General features: G+C 36.1%; 1 protein-coding gene across 4 annotated transcripts in view; it reads right to left on the minus strand.

The window, feature by feature from the left end:
- Positions 1-2,315: 2,315 nt before the first annotated feature.
- Positions 2,316-23,309, minus strand: part of LDHB (lactate dehydrogenase B) — a 21,570-nt gene continuing 576 nt past the window's right edge. The window contains exons 2-8 of one of the 4 annotated variants that reach the window (XM_008065834.1): positions 20,709-20,843; positions 14,905-15,022; positions 12,362-12,535; positions 10,095-10,268; positions 6,331-6,448; positions 4,515-4,638; positions 2,316-2,685 (exon numbers count right to left, since the gene is read on the minus strand). In XM_008065834.1, the coding sequence (XP_008064025.1) occupies positions 2,518-2,685; positions 4,515-4,638; positions 6,331-6,448; positions 10,095-10,268; positions 12,362-12,535; positions 14,905-15,022; positions 20,709-20,837 (1,005 nt within the window). In that variant the 5' untranslated portion in view covers positions 20,838-20,843 and the 3' untranslated portion in view covers positions 2,316-2,517. Of the gene's footprint in view, positions 2,686-4,514; positions 4,639-6,326; positions 6,449-10,094; positions 10,269-12,361; positions 12,536-14,904; positions 15,023-20,708; positions 20,844-23,309 lie in introns of those variants that run through there. The other 3 variants (XM_021716422.1, XM_021716423.1, XM_021716424.1) reach the window with 3 other exon arrangements.

Genomic DNA, 23,309 nt, shown 5'->3' on the forward strand with positions numbered 1-23,309 from the left:
ACAAAAGTAGTTGGGCTTCAGTTTCTTTTCTGTAAAATAGCATGGGTAAAAAATACTTCTCATTCTAAAAAAAAAAAAATGAGATAAAAGTACCTGTATGGATAAACTATCTCTGTGTCAGTCTCAGTACATAGTTCTTACATTCTGGATATTGACTTTTGGAATTTCTGAATCATGTAGTGATTAGTTAGGTCCTACTGGGCACTTACTCTATTCCTAGGGAATGTTGGCAATCCATTTTCCATGTCTCCCCCGAGAATAAGAAAATAAAGAGCTCCAACTGATTATGTTTCAACTTTACAAGTTAAAATCAAGTTTTGTCTTGATTTTGTAGCACCTTGCCTTGCCATTTATCATTCATGTTATCTACTCAATTAAATGAAAAGTTACCTGCTAATGGTTACTTTGCCTTATAGTTGGATACTCCCAATGAAGTTTTAGTGTATCACTTGGAATTAACTAATCAGACAGATCCCCAAAAATAACAGTGATAGAAGATCATTTCCTCCTAATATAAAAGTAATTTGAAAGCAGACAGTCAATACCTGGTATAGCAGCCTCATAAGAACTAAGGACTCAGCTTTCTTCCAGCTCTTGGTTCTGCCATTCCCTGGGCTTGGCTTTCTGCCCATGATTCAGGACAGCTGATAAATTTGAGATTATGATCTTCCCATTTTTTGGCATTCAAGTGTCTACTCTTTTGTTTGATGGTTAGAAAATATGGTCTTTTTTTCCCCCCTCCATGTCCTTATTTGGCAAAATAAAAAGCTGGCAAACATGCACCTATGCCCCATTCCAAATAGTTTAAACAATTTTGAACTGGTCCATGAAATTCAACCTTGGAAACCACTGGCTTACCGTAAATTCAGCATTCACATAAAAACTGGAGCAGTGAACTAGAGGCATAAATTAAATCAAAATAGCCTCCCTCCTTACATTTACATGTGAACATCATGCTGACAGATGAGTAATTTTGGAAATGTAGTATGAAAAGGGAATTTAGTAACTTAGTCTTTCTTTCTGCAATACAAAATAATATTCTCAGAATATGCTGGAGCATTAAATAAAAAATTTCACTGTTACTCTAAAAAGATTAAAATGTGACAAAGTGTTTCTGCTGCATAGTAGTACCCTGTGCTTAAGAGTGGGGATTTAGAAACTATAATGCCTGGGTTGAATCTTGGCTCTGCTATTTAGTGGCTGTGACCTGTGTGCTTCTTCATGTCTTAGTTTCCTCCTTTGTAAGTGGGAATAAAATATAGAGCAGCAGATCTCATCAGGGATGATTTTGACCCTCAGGGGACATTTGCCAATGTCTGCAAACATTTTTTGTTACACACTGTGGTAAGAGATGTTACTGGCATCTATTGGCTAGATGTCAGGAATGCTGCGAAACACCCTACAATACAGTGCAGCCCCTCAGGAGACAGAATCATCCAGCCCAAAAAATGGTGCTAAAGTTAAGAAACACTACCTAATAGGATAGTTGGGATGATTTAAATGAGTTAATGTCTGCGAAGCACTTGAAACAGTAAGCACTACTAAAGTGTAGCCTGTTGTCATGACCTAGTGCTAAGAGTTTTTTTTTTCTTTCTTTCAGGAGTTTTCTCTTTGTTACACTTGAAATTATCTGTAATGCTAAGAGTTTTACATAACTTCCTCATTTAATTTATACAACTTATTCTGAAGAGGTGTCATTATTATCGCTGTTTCATAGGTGAGGAAACTGAGACTTAGGAGTGGCTTAGTAGTTAACTTGCCCAAGATCACAGTTAATCAATGATAGAGCCAGCATTCAAAACTCAGGTTTACAAGTATGTGATACCAAAGAACTTGCTTTTAATACTACCTAAATTGACTCCTACACATTACATGTAAATTGAAAACTCTGTTAAAGGAAGTCTGCCTTAAGTACTCCTCTAAATTCCCTTAGCATACTATCTTCAAGTAGCCTGGATCTGGGTATTTCAGTCCAGACTTGATCACTATCAAATAGAAGTTTCTGTTTTAAAGATTCTTCCTTTTAGAGAATTAAAACTGACTTCCCGATAAATGTTATATGCATTGATATCCATTACAACTTCTTCAGTTGTAACCTTAAGATGGAAACCGTATTCTCAGGAAAACAAAGACAACAACCTAATCATGGCACATGTAACAAACTTTTTGTCCTGCCTTGGAGAAGGCATATAGAAGATGAAGTATAAATGGTGCTGGAATTGTGGGCTATTTATGATGTGTGGGAAGAATTATTTGAAAGACTGATCAAAAACTTTCAAAAACCATTAAAAAAAAAGGAATCCCAGACAAAGAAACACACTACTAAAGTTAATTTTATTTGTTCAAGGGCTCATATATTTCAAGCATTAAACCAAGCATGAGCTTTGATTCTATAAGCCCAAATTCACATATTAAGGAAGAGAAAAGCAACTGTGATCCACATACATGGATGAAAACTGAAGGCTTAGAGTTAATCATATTGTAATCTTTAAATTTCTACAACTTCGAGCTACATAGTCACAGGTCTTTTAGGTCCTTCTGGATGTCCCACAGTGTATCTGCACTTTTCTTGAGCTGAGCAACCTCATCATCCTTTAGCTTCTGGTTAATAACACTTGTTAATCCCCGAGCATTGAGGATACAGGGAAGGCTCAGGAAGACTTCATTCTCAATGCCATACATACCCTGCCAGAACAAAAGCACTGCAATTAAGACATGAAACCACAACCAAGAACAATCAGAAGGCCTAGTCAGAACAGAAAGAATTGTAGAAAATTTGATATGTACAAATTCATTCTCTAAACTAATTTACAGGTCCATAATTCCCCAATACTTAAGGTTTTGAATTAGGTTTTATATATATGCTATACAAACATAAACTATGATAAAACTAGATATTTCTAAGAAAGTAGTATTTTATTCAACTTTATTAAATTCATATTTTATTAAACTTCACTCTTAGATATACTTTAGAAAAATTTGATGTATGAGTCATCAAATTAAATTGCTTTCAACTGTGATTCTTACTAGAGTACTTTACATGAAATCTTATATTTCTTTTTTTTTTTTTTGAATTGGAGTCTCACTCTGTCACCCAGACTGAAGTGCAGTGGCCACTCCCGGCCACCGCAGCCTCGACCTGCTGGGCTCCAGCGATCCTTCCGCCTCAGCCTTCCGAGTACCTGGAACTACAGGTGCGCGCTACCACACCCGGCTAATTTTGATTTATTGTAGAGATAAGGTCTCGCCAAGTTGCCCGGGCGGGTCTTGAACCCGCGGGCTCAGGCAATCCACTCACCTCAGCCTCCCAAAGGCGCGGGATTACAGGCTGAGCCACCGAGCCTGGCTACCTTACATTTCTTGAAGATGTTTAGTTAAGAAAGGAATTTCAGGTGGTACCAAACCTACAAGGTCCCGAGTAATAGTAGAGATCCTTAGAAAGCAAGTTTCCTGGAACACTGTAGGCCTGCTAAAAAGTAATATAATTTCTAAAACACTTTGCCAGTTTGTATAGGTAATTCATTCACAGGGTCAACTTAACAATATAACTAATCAAATTATTCAGTTACATTAAATAAGTTACTTTAATATAATTTTTAAAACTTTTAATTTTGGAAATTTTTGAACATACAAAAAGTAAATAAAACAAACAAATTCTTATATATGCATTCTAAGATTCAGTAATTACCCCCATTATTATTATTATTTTTTGAATTGGAGTCTCACTCTGTCACCCAGGATGGAGTGCAGCGGCACACTCAAGGCCACCCCAGTGTCAATCTGCTGGGCTCTGGTGATCCTTCTGGCCTCAGCCTTTCAAGTAGCTGGAACTACAGGAGCATGCTACCACACCTAGCTAATGATAATTACCCAATTTTTACCACATTTGCTTTTTAAAACTTTTCTACAATATTTTAAAACACTTGACACTATGTTTTACCCCAAAATACTTCTATATTTATGTCTTCTGCATATTTCTTTAAATCTACTGCATTCTTCCTTTACTTTCTTTAATCCCTGACACTGACATATAAAAAATGAGTCAGTTTTCTTACAGTATTTAGTACAGTTTTTGTTTTGATTAAAAAAAAAATCAATTTCTATGTAACTGTTTTGTTTGTTTGCTCCACAGCTTTTAAATTAAACTAAATTTGTGAAGGTACCAAGTGCTACATGAAAGGCAATCTATAGTTTAGTAGAACTTTACATGATACTCTATTATCTGTATTCAAATGATTATATACTTTAAGAATGTGCTGAGTTAGTCTGAGTCAATATTCACATTGCCACACTATATGAGGAAGAATTATAAATATGCATTTAGTGTCTTAGTTTTCATAAGTTTTGTGCTCTTGTTGTCCTGGATTTCTACTGGAAAAAAAGCAAGTTGACGTAAAACTTTTGTGATAACAGAAGTTACTGTGAGTTATTATATTATCTTGGTCCTTCTTTAAATTAATCTACTTATAGATTATCATAGTAGAAATTTTGTCTTTTGTAGTAGTCTGTCTTACCTTCACCATTGTTGAGACTGGATGGATCCTGGATAGATTTTTCAACATAGATTCAATTAGATCAGCTACACTTAATCCAATAGCCCAGTTGGTATATCCCTTTAGTTTGATGACTTCATAAGCACTTAAAAAAACCATAAGAGATCACTGAAATTAGACTCAACAGTTACTGAAACCAGTTTGATTACTCCCTGAGTTTGATTACTGTTCATTTTTTTACTAGCTATACTTTTGAGCAAACTATCTAACCTTTCTTTCTCAGTGTCATCTTCTTTAAGATGGTGATACACTTTTAATCTATTTCATAAGTGTGTTATGAGTGTTAAATTAGTTAATATATATGTAAAATGCTTAAAACTATAAGCATCACATAGTAGGCACTACATAAATGTTTTGACAACTATAAAGAGCTTATCGTAAAAGTGAGTATTTGTGAAGTCACAGTGGTAAAAATGTACATTGTTCTAACCAATGTAACATTCATAGTTTCAAATATTTTAATGAAGTTAGAAAACAATGAAAGTAAAAGTACAAAATATATCTTAAATATGAGGTCCCACTTGTCACTGTTACCTAAACTATTATGATCAATTAACAAAAGAGAAAAAGTGATGACAATATCTTGCCTGGTAATTTCCTGAGCACAAATAGTACATCTCAAAACCCACAAAAGCATTGGTACTTGAGAAGTAGCAGAAGAAGCTTTAAGTGAGTATCAGGAAATTCAAATTTAATAAATCTACCCCTGACTAGAAGACACTGGGCAAGTATATTACCTGGCAAGCCCTAACTTTCTCATTTGTAAAACAAAGAGATTATGTTCATTGAGATTCTAAAGACCCTTTCAACTTCTGAAAGATTCTTTTTCTCGACATACAGATCAAATTCCTGAAAAAAAATCAAATTATTAAACTTGAACTAAACCAAGCGGTTCCATATTTGGAACATCAGTTTGTCTTGTTACAAAAATTCTCTGCAACTAATAATAACACTTGCTGAATGTTTATCAATGATATGTGAGTGCATGTGTGTGTGCTTTTACTAAATTTTAACAATAAGTCTGTTTCTATGTGACTTTGCAGAGGAGAAAACTGAGATTCATCTTAAAGGTTAAATGACTTCCTAAGACTATATAGCTAGTACATGTCAGTGCCATAATTTGAATCCAAGCCCATAGTCTTTAGTACAAAATGGCATCTTATATTATGATAATCATGAAGTTCATAGAAAGAGAATGTGGGTGGTAACAAAAAAAGACAGCTTCAAAAAAAGATAAAAAAATACACACACACACACACACACACACACACACACACATATTGCTACTTCTCAAGTACCAATGCTTTTGTGGGTTTTAAGATGTACAACTTGTGTTCAGGAAATTGTCAGTCAAGATATTGTCATCACTTTTTCTCTTTCATATATATATATATGGTGGGGAGACATCTTTACTTGAGTGAGGAACAGTAAATAAAGAACACCTTAGACATTGTTAGTAATTATCAGCAAGTGTTTATTTTAGGCAATTAGGAGACCAATAGTATCTAAGTTTACCTTTCAGATAAATCAACCTTATTTGTTTTCCTCTTGTTACCTCTACAGTAGACTTTCCCTTGAGAGAAAATATTTACTTTCCCTAGGGAAACGGGCATAACAAGTTTGACCAGTCTAAATCAGTCTCAATGATTTCAAAATACAACAGCTGCATAATTACTACATTAAGTGTTTATCTGAGCAGACAGTTATGAAATTCGTTATAACTGTACCTAAGTAAAGATGAAATTAATAATCTAAAATTAAGTTCCTTTGCACTTACCTCTCAACCACCATCTTATGCACTTCCTTCCAATTTTCACTATCATTTTCTGTTCCCATTTCTGGATTCAATTCCTGGAGAGAAACACCTGCCACGTTCACTCCACTCCACACAGCCACTGTAAAACAAGGACAAGCATTCTAGATATTTCTGACTTAATTTTTTTAAAAAATTTCTTCTCTTAGTTCAGATTTTACCTGTGATGCAAGTTACTACATACCAACTGAAAAAGCTTTAATGACAATTAATTCCAGTATAGTTCCCCCAGAAGCCTGACATTTGCCTTCAAATACCAACACATCTGACATTTTAACTTTTAACAATTTGGTGCAAAACAGACATAGTTACAGATAATACAAAAGTATCTGCCTCTCTGTAGGCTGTGAAGTCACAAGGAATTCCAGCTTCGGATATCCTAAACTTTTAATTTGAGAAATTTTTAACTTTCCTTTTGCTTATTTTTCTAATAATAAGTCCCTTTATTCTAGAGTGAAGCAAAAAATAAAAAATAAAATAAAAATATGACAAATATAGTATGATACTCAAATACAATACATTTATGAAAGTGCAATCAACATGATAAATAAGAGACTACTAAATTTAGGGGAAAAGAGTGTCAGAAAGGGTTACAAAAACAGGCCTTTGAACTGTACCTTGAAACCTAAGTTTTGTTTTCCTTTTGGACCAGTGGAGAAGAACATTATAGACTCTAGAAATATGAGCAAGGGTGTGGGGTAAAGTTTAGTATGGCTAAAACAGCTATGAAGGGCAAGGTACTAATGACCAAATAAGATCCCCTTTTAGACCATAGCTTCTGCGAAGTCAGGTTAATTAGATATTTTCATAGTCTTTGATGAAAACTATGAAATCTGCATAATTATTTTTATTAGATGAGTTAATATTTTTCAGTTCATGTAGACAATATAGATAAATATGGAAATATAAAAAGGTGCTTTGGGGGGAAATGGCATAGCCAGAAGAGAACAGAACGTTGGACAGGAGTCAGATGACATGATTCCAGTTGTCACGATGTCACTAACTAGCTAAAGGATCTTCATCAAGTCACCTCATCTACTTTGCCTTGATTTTTTTCCTCACTAAAACTCAAGACTTAAACTAATGGACATGTAATATCATTTCCAATCTATGCATCTAGAAATTGTATAATTATAACAAGAAGCATTTATCAAACTTTTACTGTACACCAAACATTGAACTAAGTACTTTTTATGTGGAACATAGGTAGCATAATTCTCCATATTTTATAAATGAGGAAACAGGTTCCGAGAAGCTATGAACTTGCCAGTTGCCATATTGTCTAAGATGGCAAAACAGAGCCTAAAATCATGGAATTGGTTGGCTAAAAATTTTCCATGCTCAAATTAATCTGATCAAGGGGGAGACATAGATTATTACCATTTGATCAAGAAAAAATTTAGATAAGTCTTTGGATTAAATAATTTTTGAATAACGTGTACAATGTGACAGAAAAATAAATCAGCATTATATTATGAAAAGGCACCAAGTAAGTTATGCAATAATTGTGAGAACAAATTTGTATAACACCAAAGTAAACTCTTTACTAGAATCATATTTCAAATTACCACTGAATTAAAAGAATAATTTATACTTTTACCTTGGAGAGAGAAAAATAATTTTGTAAATATAGCAGAAATGAATTTAGTGAAATAAGTATTATTTATCATTTTTATTAATATTAAAATGTTCTGAACTACTTGTTTTATTACTTGATTATCTATTTTATTATTACAATTTTTTACCATGACCCTATTCAATATATTGTGGTTTAACAAATAGGTTTAGATTTATAAAATAGAATAAAAAATGGTTTTACATATCATTATTTGGAACATAACTATTCATTTCTGTGAGAGAAGAAATACTGATTTCAAGTAAAGCACTTAAACTAAATGGTTTTTGGCTTTTTCAAAACAAAGCACTAAAAAGAAAGAAGCGTAATGTGATTTTCATGTTGCCTTTTTTAGAATCATTAATTTGCCCAACAATACTTTTATTTAAATTCCTAAAGAAAATATTTAAGTTATGATTAATAACTTATTAAACATAAGATTTCATTTGAAGAATTATTTTACATTATAGAAGAGTAGACATGAGTTATTTAAATGTTTGTTATCCAATTTACTCCTTCCTCAATAAACTCAATTATATAATAGTTCCATTCACTGAAAGGCACACCAATCACATGAGTACAAGTATACCCGATCTTGGCTTCTAATTACTATTTCTCACTAAAAGGAAACAGAGCTCACTGTAGAAACAGATGATTCTAGTGCTAAAGGAAAGGGAAAGTTCAAAATGAAGCTGATATAACGTATTGTGCAAGAAAGAAAGAGTGGGTTCAAAACATGATGACAAGTAAAAAACAGACCCAAGAGCTAAGTTTGACAGTTGCCAAATCTGGGACAATTTGAACATTACAAATGATAGTGACAGAATATTTGTGGCATAAGATAAAAATCTGGGTCCATAGTGATATACATAAATGAGTGAATACATAAATAATAAAGGGGGAGAAAGAAAAACTGTCTTACAGTAGAATACAATAAATATAGAATAAATAATGAAATTAAGATATGTTTGACAACTGTCATGGTAATAATTTATTCAACCAAAAATCACTAACAGATGCTAAACTTAGCAGGCAAAAAATTATTTACCTAGTCAGTATCAAATAATATTACTTATTAATTACAAGAAAATAGTAATTTCACATTGATTAACTTAGTAAATACAACATTCTCAGAGTAAACAGTTAATGCCACCAATCATGGGACACCTTGACATTGTATACCTTTGGTTATGATGCCATGTCACTTCTGTGGTATTTGTGCCAAAAGTTCATAAGCTTGGCCTACGTTTCATGAGTAAATAATCAGACAAAACTAAATTCGTGAGCATTCTACAAAACAACTTGCCTGACTTCTCAAAAATGTCAAGATCATGACTGAGGAAATATTCCAGAATAAGAAGACTAAGACAGAATGAGAAGTAATGTGTGATCCCAGAATGGATTCAGAATTAGGAAAAAAGCCTTAGAGATCATTATTGAAACGGCTGGGAACATATGAGTATGAACTCTGGATAAGATCATATTTATCAATGTAATAGTTCTTAATTTTGATAAGTGTACTGTGGTTATGAAAAAGAAAATAATTATTTTTTGGAAATAAAAGGACTAAAAGCCTTAAAGAGAAAGGGTAGATGATGATTTATGCTTAATGGACCAGAATAAAGATGAGAGAGAAAAAATGGTAAAGCAAATGAGAATAGAACATAAAAATTAACTACTATATTTGCAACTTTTCTGGAGTACATCAAAGTTTATGAAAATAAAATTTAAGCCGGGCTCGGTGGCTCAGGCTGTAATTCCGCGCCTTTGGAATGCTGAGGTAAGTGGATTGCCTTAGCCCGCGGGTTCAAGACCCGCCTGGGCAGCGAGACCTCATCTCTACAATAAATCAAAAAATCAGCTGGGCGTGGTAGCGCATGCCTGCAATTCCAGCTACTTGGAAGGCTGAGGCGGAAGGATCGCCGGAGCCCAGCAGGTCGAGGCTGCGGTGGCCGGGAGCAGCCACTGCACTCCAGTCTGGGTGACAGAGTGAGACTCCAACTCAAAAAAAATAAAAAATAAAAAAAATAAAATTTAAAATAAAACAAAAAATTCAGAATGGTAAAACCAGCATCATAGGTACACAGTAAATATTTTCTATTTTTTTTTTTACCACTTGAGTCGCCATGTTCTCCCAAAATCCATCCATGGCAGCTGCTGGGATGAATGCTGAGTTTTTCAGCCATAAGGTAGCGAAATCTAGCAGAATCCAGATTACACCCACTTCCAATCACACGATGCTTGGGTAATCCACTTAGTTTCCAGGTAACATATGTAAGAATGTCCACTAAAAATTTTAGAAATAATATATGTAAGTAAATCAAAACTGACTTCAAGGTGCCCTGGCTTCTCCTAACCCACTTTCCCATTCTCCAAATGAGATGTGGCCAGAAACATGTAAATAGCTTAACTTTTCATAGTTAGGGATAACAGGAGAAAGACAAATACTAACCTTTAAGCCATATTTGAGGAGAGATTGCAAAACATAAAATATGTAATACTTTGCTTTTATATTTGTATTACTACTTAAAATAAGAATATATAAGAACGTTGTACATTACTTACTTTAAATTGAAAGAAAGAGAAAAAAGGTTGAATCAGATTGTCATTCACATTTCTGCTAACTCTTAACATTCCGTGATTATGCTTTCATCATAAACCAAAGGCCACTGGCTAGTAAATAAATACTGTATTTTTTTTCCTGGGAATGAGATATTATTTAGTAAAAAATACTATGATAAAACATAGTACTAAAATTTTCTAGTTAACAAAAGAACATCTATGATAGAACCTTTGCTCCAGTGCGGTATAACCTTAAAAGTACAGAGGTACAATTTTTGCTGGTCCAGATAGGATCACAGCACTTACAGGCTAAGTTGTAGTCTTCACCCCCATACTTATCTATAGATACTGGCTGAGATATTTTATTTTATTTATTTATTTATAGCAGGTTTATTGAGAAGACAGAAGCCGGGCTTGGTGGCTCAGCCTGTAATCCCACACCTTTGGGAGGCCAAGGTGAGTGAATTGCCTGAGTCAGCAGGTTTGAGATCCGCCTGGGCAGCGAGACCTCATCTTTGCAATAAATCAAAAAATCAGCCGGGCATGGTAGCGCATGCCTGTAATTCCAGCTAGTTGGAAGGCTGAGGCGGAAGGATTGCCAGAGCCCAGCAGGCAAGGCTGCAGTGGCTGGGAGTGGCCACTGCACTCCAGTCTGGGCGACCGAGTGAGACTCCAACTCAAAAAAAAAAAAAGAAGACAGAAAAGCTCCCAGAGTGGGAGGCGACCCAAGGGGGTTGCCTGGCTGTGATATTTTAAGCACATTCTGGACTAGCTAATTCTTCTGGCCAACTTTGATTCAGTGGAGTGATTCCCTGGAGAATCAGACTATGAAGATAGACCTAGAAAGCTGCATGAGCATCAGTTAGTGTGCTTGCATGAGCACAGGATGCAGCAGCTGAACGTGTTCTAGCTGTTTGCCATTTCTGCTCCACATCTATCCTGCACATATACTATATTTATGAGTTTTATGTGTAAAACTAATTTACTTAATAAATCCCAATCTAGATCTGCAAAAAGTAAATGAAATTGAAATAAGCTCTGTGTATTTTGTCTCCCAACTCTCAATACTCAAGACCCTGCAAGAATTCCCTGGCACTTCTTCACAATCTTTCTCTGTATGAAGTGTCAGCGATAACCGGTATTATCACTTTACCACTATGTCTACTACACTCAACAACATGCAGCAAGCTTAGTGGCAAATAATAGACAAAAGCAGTGTGAAATAGAATGAATTTTAACTGATAAGGCTACAAAAATAGCACTCTAGTCAGAAGTTTTAATTTTTATCCTGCAGAAGTTAATTTAGCAAGGAAAGTAATTTTTTTAGTCACAATGTTTGGTGTTAGCATGTATTTGTCCAACAGTACAGTCTATATCTACCTTTAAAACAGAACGATTCATGGTTTTTTTAAACTCTTTTTTCAAATTCAATCTAATTCAATTCTAAAAGCTTCCAAGAAACAGAAGGTCAAATATGCTAAAATGTTTCTTACAAATTAAAACCACATACAGATATTTCATTCTGCATCCTAGGATAATCTTTAGAAGCTTTTAAAAAGTCTTTAGAATCTACAATAAACCCCGGTAAAGCAAAAACACGAATTGCTTTACATAAAACTCCTCTCACATTTTCGAACATTTGGCTGGGGACAGTGCCATTTGTTTTGCAAACACCACTTGTTTATGGCCAATAACAGAAGATGTGAATTTGCTTCAGTAAATGAATACTGGGACAGATTTCAAGTTCAAAACAACAATAATAAAAATCTCAAAACATTGACCTTAACAAAACTGAAACTTAAAGTATTATGATAATACCTGGGTTGGAAACCACAATTATGATGCAATCAGGACTATACTTGACAATCTGAGGAATAATGAATTTGAAGACATTAACATTTCTCTGCACCAGATTGAGACGACTCTCCCCCTCTTGCTGACGGACTCCTGCAGTTACCACCACAATCTTAGAATTGGCAGTCACGGAGTAATCTTAAAAAAGAAAGGCAAAACCAGATACTTTATAATTCTTCATTGAAACATATTCTATACGGTATGCTCTAGAAACTTAACCATACATAAGGTTCTAGAACTTATATAAGAATTAAGTTTTCTGTATTACAAAGCTTTGAAGTTCAATACTGCTGAATCACTTTTTTCTCCCTTAAGCTACACTGAAGTAATCCAAATATAAAATTGACTCAGAAAGTGAACCGAGGAAATAAAGATGACTCTAAATTATGTTTCTAGCAAACATATTTAATGGATTGCTAGTAATCAAATGAACCATAATAGTGAGTCTTTAATAGACAGACTTTGAACAACAAAAATCAGTTTTAAGTACTTTTGGATTATAATGTTAATTAAATCTATGAAAGGAAGGAAGACATTTAAGTGTTTGTTTTTGGCTGGCAACTAAAATTTAGACTTCTAATACTCAAAATTTTAAAAAACTTATTCACTTTTTAGCATTGTTAATTTCTCTAGAGAATATTTTATTTTTCCTCAAGAAAATGTGTCCTTTTACAAGATAAACAGATATTATGATTTGCTGTGGTCAGTAGACTCAAAAGCTATGGATTATTTACATAATTAGACTGTGTGGCAATGTGACTTTTGATGGGTCTTAATTTGTCAGGTTTCTCTCCCGTAAATTGGAGGTCATTACAGCACCTACATACCATAAGGCTGTGAAGATGAAGCACGTTGAGATAATACATGCAAAACACTTCACAGTCTCCAGAGTGTTACCAATTTAATAAATAATAGCTATTACTCAGTTTTTTCAAGGCACTCAAATTACCTTATACAAATTTTTGTGTATAAAACAATCCTGTTCTCAGATACATATAAATAAGACATTATGATACAATACCTAAAACGTTATATATTAAATGTGTAGAAAGTATATGGGAAAGGGTTAATGAAAATGATATTTGAGGCTGAAGTAGACTCAGAAGAAAAGAAGAAACTGTCAACACTAGATTCACCAGGACAGGAAGACTAATTTTATAGCTGAGAATAAAGGAGGAGAGGAGAATGTTATGACATGTAGAAATGCAGGTTGTGTCTAAATTGGGAAGAACTGTGTAAGCCACACTATAGGTTTTAGAATACAAGCAAAGACAATAAAACTTAAAAAAAAAAAAAAGGAATGTATTCAAATTTTTATTTTTAAAAAGCACCTGTTTTAGGAATAAACATAATTAATATGGCAATGTGGAGAGTGGATTACATGATCACATACTTCCAGTGTGAAAATGTCAGTGTGCTCTGTGCACATTTTAGTAGAATATCTAGAGTGTGGGTTTCCAGGAATTGACCAAGGAAAATTGGCCTAGCCTTGTGTGGTGGCTCAAGCCTGTAATCCCAGCACTTTGGGAGGCTGAAATGAGAGGATTGCCTGAGTTCAGAGGTTTGAGACCAGCCAGGGCAACTTGGTGAGATCTTGTATCTACAATAAATCAAAAATTAGCCAGGCATGGTGGTGTGTGCCTGTAGTTCCAGTTACTTGGAAGGCTGAGGCCAGCAGGTCGAGGTTACAGTGGCCATGAGCATACCACTGCACTCCAGCCTGAGAAATAAAGTGAGACTCTGACTCAAAAGAAAAAAAAAGGAAAATTGGCCTATAGGAGAAAGATGATATAACCAACCAAACGGTGTTATAAATCACAATTTGTTCTTTCCTCTTAGTGACATAACAATGGCCATTTATGGCTAGCAAACTCATTTTTAATGACTATTAACAAGTAAATATAAAATTAATATACTAGAAATGAAAAAGTAGTATACAGTAGGGAAAGTGTAAGAAGAGTTTTTTATAAAATAAAAGAAAAGGGAAAAAATTTTACAATTGTGAAATTGTGAAAATTTTGTAGTAATTTGAAACTACTAAGCTTGATTATAAACATTTTATTAACAGTTACTAAAATAACTGGATCAAAACTTCAACTTTTCCTAATTAAAAATAAGTTCATTCAGTCAGGCTCGATGGCTCAGCCTGTAATCCCGTGCTTTGGGAGGCTGAGGTGAGTGAATTGCCTGAGCCCGTGGGTTCAAGACCCGCCTGGGCAACTTGGGGAGACCTCATCTCTACAATAAATCAAAAAATTAGCCGGGCGTGGTAGTGTGCGCCTGTAGTTCCAGCTACTTGGAAGGCTGAGGCATAAGGATCGCCGGAGTCCAGCAGGTGGAGGCTGTGGTAGCCAGGAGCAGCCACTGCACTCCAGTCTGGGTGACAGAATGAGACTCCAACTCAAAAAAATAATAATAATAAGTCCATTATGCCATAAGATGCATTCCAAAGGTATTTTTTGGTCATTAGAAAAAAAACTTAGATCACTTTAAACATGAAATATTACCTTTATCTGCCACAATCTTAGGTGTCTGAAGAAACAAGCTCCCATGCTGCAGATCCATCATTTCTCCTTTAAGTTTGTCTTCCAAAACATCCACAAGAGCAAGTTCATCAGCCAGAGACTATAAACACAAAAATAAGCTTTGTACCCTAAGCCACACTAGGATGCCTCAGCTCACAAACCAATGCAAAGGGAGTTTTTAAATGGCCATGCATCAAATGTCTAAAAACCTGAAAAATTTTCCTGTAGAGTTAGGTACTCAACTAGAATTCAATTCACATAACACAAAGCTATGCTTTCAAAAAATGTAGACGTAAAGATTCCTTATGAAATCAGCTTAATTCAACCGTAGACTCAGGACCTGCAAGTCTACATTAAGGGGGGAATGGATGATGAAAACGAGATACACGCAGACCCAGAAACAACCTTGGACAACGGGTCTATCCCTGTGGATATCCCATTTGGAGTGGTTCTGAGAGGGCAGGTTTGGTTTCAATCACCAAGAGCATGAGTTTACTTTAGAGTAGGACTCAAAGTTTGGAATCCTCAGATTGGGTCTGATCAACTCAAATGTCTTGGTGGGGAAAGAAAGGAGAGTCTCTGGACAGACACGTTCAGAACTGGTAGATTTTTCCACACAGTCAATCCAAACATTTGCCTGTGAAACTTGCCTAGTATCAGATTATTTTTCTTTCTATTCCAATTGTTATTTACTGTCCTCTCATCCAAAATAAACTCTAAATCAATAAATATACGATTGAAACTTGATCTAGCACCATAATTTTATATGTTCTCTGAATCTCTACATGAACAGTGGGAGGAGAAAAGTAAAAAAAAAAAAAATTCTTTCAATAATCATGTATGTTCTCAGTAAGTACTTGATCCTGTCTTCTTATAAAAATAAGGCAGGGGAGATGGTGGTGGTCAATCTAGATGCATCTAAATAACCCTTCAGCTTTGAAATTCCATTATCTTATGGAAGCTCATAATTTACAAACTATTTAAAAGCAACAATCCCTCTTATTGAAAGATCACCAGACTACTTGTCTTAACTGTTTTAATCAGGTTAATAGTCTATATCAATACTGGAGTCCACTTAAAAATGTGAATGCATTAATCTCTAAGTATACTTGGGAGATTGGTTCCAGATGCCCATGTGTACCAAAATCCATGCATATTCGAGTATATAAAAAGGGATTTGCAGGACGTATCTGTGGGATGTGAAAGGTTCTTCCTATATATAGGTTTAGGTCCTTCCTATTAGTGGGTTTCACATCCCACAAATACTGTATTTTCCATCGGTGTTTGGTTGAAAAAAATCCATGTGTAAGTGAACCCGCACAATTCAAACCTGTGTTGTTCAGGGGTTGACTGTACCTCTTCTAAGAATAGTAATGTGATTGGCTACAAAAGTGAAGAGGGGAAGAGTTAATGTGGGAAAAAAGGTAGGTAACTGGGGTTCGGGAAGCACCACTCTAAAGTAGGGGTTCCCAACCCCTGGGTGGGGACTGGTACCAGTCCATGGACTATTAGGAAACTGACCACACAGCAGGGGGTGGGGGAAGTATATGTGCGTGTGTGGAGGGCAGAGCTCTATTTCTGTCAGATCAGAAGCAGCATTACATTCTCATAGGGGGGACAATCCTATTGTGAACTGCACATGAGAGGGATCTAGGCGGGATCTAGATTGTAGTGCTCCTTATGAGAATCGAATGCCTAAGGATTATCCCTTCTCCCCTTAGGTGTAAAATGTGTCTTTCACAAAACTGGTCCCTGATGCCAAAAAGGTTGGGGACCGCTACTCTAAAGGATAAGGTAGTGTAGCCCAGATGGCTCAAGACAGCATAGGGAGAAGCAGAGAGAGGTGAGACAGTCAATAAAAAAACTTGACCTACTTTAGCGTGCTAGATAGGGCAGGTCCTGCTCTCCATAGGAGAACAAAGAAAATGAGCAGGATCCCCTCTTGCTAAAATCTGAATGGTTGGCTAGCTTCACGAAGTGAGTAACAGTGGGCTTGTTAATGAGGTTTTCTTAAGACTAAAGCATCCTGGTGACCGAATGTGTTCTTAGTTCTCAGCAACTGAATTACTTGCAAACTTTGAAAATGATCATTCTGTGAACAGGAAAGGAAATACTTAGAAAATATTTTATTTCCATGTATATCAAATACTGGCATTGGTATTTAAAACATACCAAACACTTTTGTTCTTTGTAGCTTCTGAGAAGATCACAAGAAATTCTCATTTGTTTTTTAAGTTCTAAATTAATACAATATATAACTTAATAATAGCCATAATGTTCTGTCAAGGTACTGAATACTAGAATATCATTCTTATTTTAGTAACATCACATGTGTGCTGTTGAAGTAAACAGGGCAAATCAACTTAGTGCTAAAGTAGAAAAGGATGTCACAGGATCTCAGATCCTGTCTCTTTGTTTCAGTGGGTGTAGAGAATTGCCTGAGAGGTGCATACTCAGCTGACAAGGAAGGAAGAAATTCAACACACACAAAAAAGACTATAGTGCTGAATTTAGCTGTATCTGCACGACTGAATATCCACCAAGAGTCAAGGCACACAAATAGAAGATGTGTGACTAAGTACTGATGCAGTGTTTGGATTAAATAAATCTCCCTCTGTATTCACATATGTTATAAGCTATGAATTTACCATATATGTATTTCACTTAAACTGCAAGTATATTTAAAATTGTTTGAAACAACTAGGTTTAGGTTAACTGCACAAGCAGTAACCTTATTACAGAGCAGTATAAGTTAAAAGCTAAGAATATCACTGTTGAAACCTTGCTAACATCACAAAAGTGGCCTTTTTTTTTTTAGGTGGAGCCTAACTCCATCACCCCAGGTGCAGTGGCACACTCACGGCCACCCCAGCATTGACCTGCTGGCTCAGGCGATCCTTCCACTTCAGCCTTACAAGTAGCCAGGCATACTACCACGTCCGGCTAATTTTTTGATTTATTGTAGAGATGAGGTCTTGCCAAATTGCCCAGGTTGGTCTCGAACCCATGGGCTCAGGCAATCCTCTCACCTCAGCCTCCCAAAGTACTGAAAAATAGCTTTTAATCTAAAGTCCTGTGTGGACCAGACACAGACATATACTCTGCCTCTTATCTGTCTTAGGTAATAAATTACTACCACCAGTGCCTTAATGTTTGATGGCAACATTTTTTATATTAAAGTACTTAGCATGAATTTTTTCTAAATGGACTAAATGGATAAATACCATTTATTCAACATTTTTTTTTTCTCTCTAAAACAACACTTCTACTTTATTATTACATACAATTGGGATCTGTTTCGGGGCTTTTAGTCTGTTCCATTAATCTGTCTACCCTTATACAAAGACCAAATTTTAATTATGTCCTACTTTATGCCAAGTCCTGCACTGAAAAAAAATTACATTGTGTCTATCATTACATTGCTCCTCCTAAGAGACTTGTTATACTGTGTCTGTACCATAAGAACATGGATATAGTTCACTGAAGAAAGGATGCTCTCAAACCAAAGACAGCTAGACTTAGAAGGTAAAGGTTTATGATAATCTTGCCTTGAAGCTCAGCATGACGCTGACAACATGATAAGTTCAACATTCAGATCCTCTTCTTGGTGGCTAAAATGCACAGCCTAAGACCGGTAGTGGGGCAAAAGTAGTTTGGTACTAGAAGCCATAAAAAAAGCAAATAATATGACCAAAGTTTGATAAAATATAAGTGCAGTTCATGAGTAATAGCAGGAGTACTCATTAATTTAACACGAGTGCCCAGCATCATTCTACTAGTCAGGTATACAGTCATGAACAAATTCAGTAAAGTCTCTGCTCTCATGGAATGTATCAGGAAAGGAAAAGAAATTAAACAAAATTAAATTAAGATGATATTTGATGGTGGAAGCACTGTAACGAGTATGAGGCAGGGTGATGTTAAAGTTCCTGGGAAGGGAGTTTGCTTTATATTGGGAAGCCAGGAAAGGCCTGCCTGCAAAGCATGACACTTGCAGTAAAACTTGAGTGGCAGGAAGGCAGGAAGGTCAACTCTGTGGTCTAGGGAAGACCTTTCCAGATGAAAGGAAAAGCAAATAAACAGATGTAAGCAGAAAGGAGCTTGTCGTGTGGGAGAAAGAGGGCAAATAGAAGAGATGAAGTCAGAGATGGCACCACCACATTGCACTGGATGGTGCTGCTGCCACTGTGTGGATGGTGCTCTCCTGGGGTAGTATACTCAAAGAGGGAACTGTGAGGCTTCGTGGGAGTTTATGTATGTGTATAGTATAGTATACTGTGAAACTACTGGAAAGTTTGCAAAAGAATAACATTTTCATTGGTGTGCACTACATATTTTGGTTTATTTCTTTGGTAGCTATTATCACTAAAGATTCAGAATTTGTTGCTTTAGAATTTAAACTCTGCAAACAGAAATAGGCTGGTTAGGGGTTATTCAGGCAGCCTTCGCATATGATACAAAGAGACAGTGTGTTTTCCTGAAGTCAGGGCAGCATTTTTCGGGGTGGGGGTTGAGGGAGCCACCCTGTAGTGAAAGCAGTCATCAGAAAGAACAAGGACTCAATTCAGTGAAATAACTAAGACAAGGGCTTCTTTCCTCAAAAGTCCTTGGGAATTAAAGAAAACTTAATTATGGCTTGATCTATAAGGGATACATATGGTAAACCAAAAGTCTATGGAGGTATACAGAAAAAATCACAGTCTTGAGAAGTGGAAGGTGATATTAGTACACAGCATCGGTATTAAATCTCAAGATACTTGCACTGATTATGTAAGAAATATGTTCTATTCTAACAAAATGTTCTCTGAAGGGCTTAGAAGATGCATGTCACTATTTATTCTCAAGTAGTTCAGGAAAAAAAAATGGATAGCTAGATAGATGATAGATAGATATTGATAGAACATGGATATCTCTATCTGTTGAGGGAATGAAGAACAAAATGTTAAGAATTGGTAAACTTGACTGAGTGTTTGTGGATATTTTAATTTGTTTACTATTCTTACAAATTTTGTTAAGTTTGAAAATCATTTCAAAATAAAACTACTGGATAAAAGTTTGAGGGACACAACAATAGGATATTCCCACAACCTCAAAAAGCCACTTTACAGGTTACCTATTCATTAAAGAAGGTAAAGGGACCTTTGCAGGGGAGAAGTCTTGTGGTCACCACTTTAACCAGGGACTTAAATTCAGCACCACCAGTACTGAGACAAGTTAAACATCAGGTGCCTCCTGATGGACTGCACAAAGGTTATAACATCATGCACATAGTACTAACTCCACCCAAAAAATTTAACCTGAACCTAATTATAAGGAAACATCAGATAAACAGAAATTGAGAAACATGCTACAAAATTGAAGAGTACTCTACAAAAATGTCAATGGCATGAGAAACAAAGAAAGGCTGAGTAACAGTTTCAGATTAAAGAAGAATGAAGAGACTGACCAGTATATAGACTAACTGATCTTGGATTGGGGTGAAAATAGCTGTAAACTGCAGAATTTTGACAATATGGAGAATTCCAAATGTTAATTCTGTATATTAAATAGTATTGTATAAATGTTAAATTTTCTAAGTGTAGTAACTACATTATGATTACATAGGGAGACTGTAATTATCTTAGGAGATACATACTTTCATAAAGATGGAATGTGGTAATGCCTACAAGTTACTTCACATTGTTCGAGTGGAAACTTTTAAAGATAAAATAAAATCTCAAAGTGCCCACAGAAACTCTGTACATACGCTGAAAATGACTATCATGCGTAGTGTTCTTGAAATGTACCTTTCCCAGAATGCTGACAGCACATGCCATACCAACTTGTCCAACACCCACTACAGTGATCTTATTGTTTGGGACTGTTGCTTCTTCTTCAGCAACTGGTATAATGAGTTTTTCCTTAAGAGTTGCCATTGTGCACTGCAAGAAAAGAATCAAAACATTATACATATATACACATATGAAACCCAAATGGGAATCATATTCAAAATGTTACTGTTGCAATTTTGAACTAAACTACAAATAACCATTTTGTTTTACCATTCATTTACTGGCTAAATACTGTTTCCCTTATAAAGTATTTACATGTAACTATGTAAACTAAGTTTGGGCTTGGTATTAACGCATATTTAAGCTTGGTCAAAAAGAATAAAGGCCAGTTATAAATAGAAGTTTTACTACTAAGGGTTATTATCATTGCTGCAAGATAGGAACTAGTCCTACTTTATCTCACATAAAATGTTTCACAGTGTACTGGACATACAATGTGTACTTAATACATAGTGACAGTAAAACAGCAAAGTCTGCAAAACTATCACTCTGAATCCTTTAGTGTACCTTGGAAGCTTCTAGGAAGGTGGACAGATACTGAAAATATTTTCCCTTCAGGGGGTTACATTTGGAGAATATCAGTTTCTGAATCAGTTTATTCCCAACTATCTAAAATGAAACCCTCCAAAAAAAGCCAAAAAATATATAATTGAAGCCTGCTGGAAAACATTCTGTTACAGTAACACTAAATTGATATGTGCTATCAAATAATCAGATGTGTTTCTAGATAACTGAAATAGCAAAATTTATTGAAATAAATTTAATAATTCCATGGCAATTTACCATATGCAAAATACAGTACCCCGCTTTCTTGAACAGGGAGGTCACAGACCATAAACAAGTCTTTGCTTCATAATTATCACTCATAATTGTAGTAATCTATTATAATGTCTATGATTTTAGTTTGCTGTTTACTTATTATGCCAGACTCTGTCACATGTGAGGCCACTGGATCTGTTTCAAACTGTGCCACTGCTTCTAGTCTTGCTTTTACTTCTAGTCTGCAGTGGACTAAGTAACAAAACCTAGTTTAGTAACTGTATATGTAAAGTAAGAAGTAGTAAGGCTCTGAATTGGATTAAGTATCTGAATTTGGAGACAACTGTGTAATAATATTTTCATTCTATAGCTATTTTTTTCCTAAAAAAAATTTTTTTCCAGTCTGTAAGAATTAAATTGTGAGGAGATTATTTTGCATTTACAGATTGCATTTACAGTTTCCTAGTGGATGCTAAAGAGAAAAGAAAGATGCAATGTCGTGCCAGTGCCTCCACAAATAGATGACCTTAAATGAGATTCAAACAGGTCCTGCATTTTGAGCAGACTCAGAAGAAGAAAGGCTGCACCTCTTCTTGTTAAACTAATATACAAATGTATAGCTTTTCTCTCTCCACTTAAGTTTATTGTTGTTAGGTGATTTGTTTAAGATCATTTAGATACACAGAAGGCCCAGTAAGCAAGGAAACAAAAGTCCTGAAATGGTTGCTACCTAAACACAGATTCATTTTTCTGACAAACCTCTTAAATTAATTTAGGGAATTTCACAAATCACTATTTAGAGGCTCCAGTCAGCCCGTATAGATTTACTTTCATATCTTTCTGAAGAAAAGTACCTTTTTTCAATTCTTCCTGAATAGAGGTTATAAGAAATGAGAGGAAAGTGATGTGCATGAGATGCAGGCCTGTGCCACCCAACATCAGAGTGATGGCTGCACACACACACACACACACACACACACACACACAAAGGGTAAAAACACTCCGGGCCCCACACACACACACACACACACACACACACACACACACAAAGGGTAAAAACACTCCGGGCCCCACACACACACACACACACACACACACACACACACACACACAAAGGGCAAAAACACACACAGGCCACACACACACACACAAAGGGTAAAAACACTCCGGGCCTTGGGTCCCTTACATCTTCCCGCCAGTGTACACATAAACCGTCAGAAATGAATCAGTCTCCTAAGTTCAAGAGCAAAGATCCTCTTGGCAGAATCTCTCTCATTACAACCTTTTAAAAATCTAGGATTTGCCTTCTAATTTTTCCACTGAGATGTGCCGGCTCTCCCTTCCCCCACTTCCCAGGCCCGGGTGGCAGCTCTCGCCGCCCGCTGCCCCCGAGGGCCACCTCTTCCTCCCGGCGCCGGCAGCACAGACCGCAGGTCACGAGGCAGGCACCCGCCCAGATCTCTCTGCCGAAGGTCTCTGCGGACGAGGCGAGACCTTCCCCTTGCACCCGAAGCTGGCAGAGTAAATAAGCACCTGAATATATATTAAAAAAAAAAAAAAAAAAGAGGTCCGGGAAAGCTGTGTGTCTGCAGTCGGGCCAAACTTGCAGATCCTCTAGCGCCTTACCCCTCATCCACGCTGGGGAAGTTCTCCATTACCGTGGTGGTATATTCGAACATCCAGCCAGAGTCGAGATCCATGCAGCCTTCTTAGGCCACCAGGTTCCTCCTCCCTCCCCCAGTTACTCGGGCACGTGTCCCAACTCCCGCCAGCCGGCATGGGGGGCGGGTGGGGGGG

Source organism: Carlito syrichta, unplaced genomic scaffold, assembly GCF_000164805.1.
Source record: "Carlito syrichta isolate Samal-C Ts95f unplaced genomic scaffold, Tarsius_syrichta-2.0.1 Scaffold308809, whole genome shotgun sequence".
In the NCBI taxonomy this organism is placed as follows: Eukaryota; Metazoa; Chordata; class Mammalia; order Primates; family Tarsiidae; genus Carlito; species Carlito syrichta.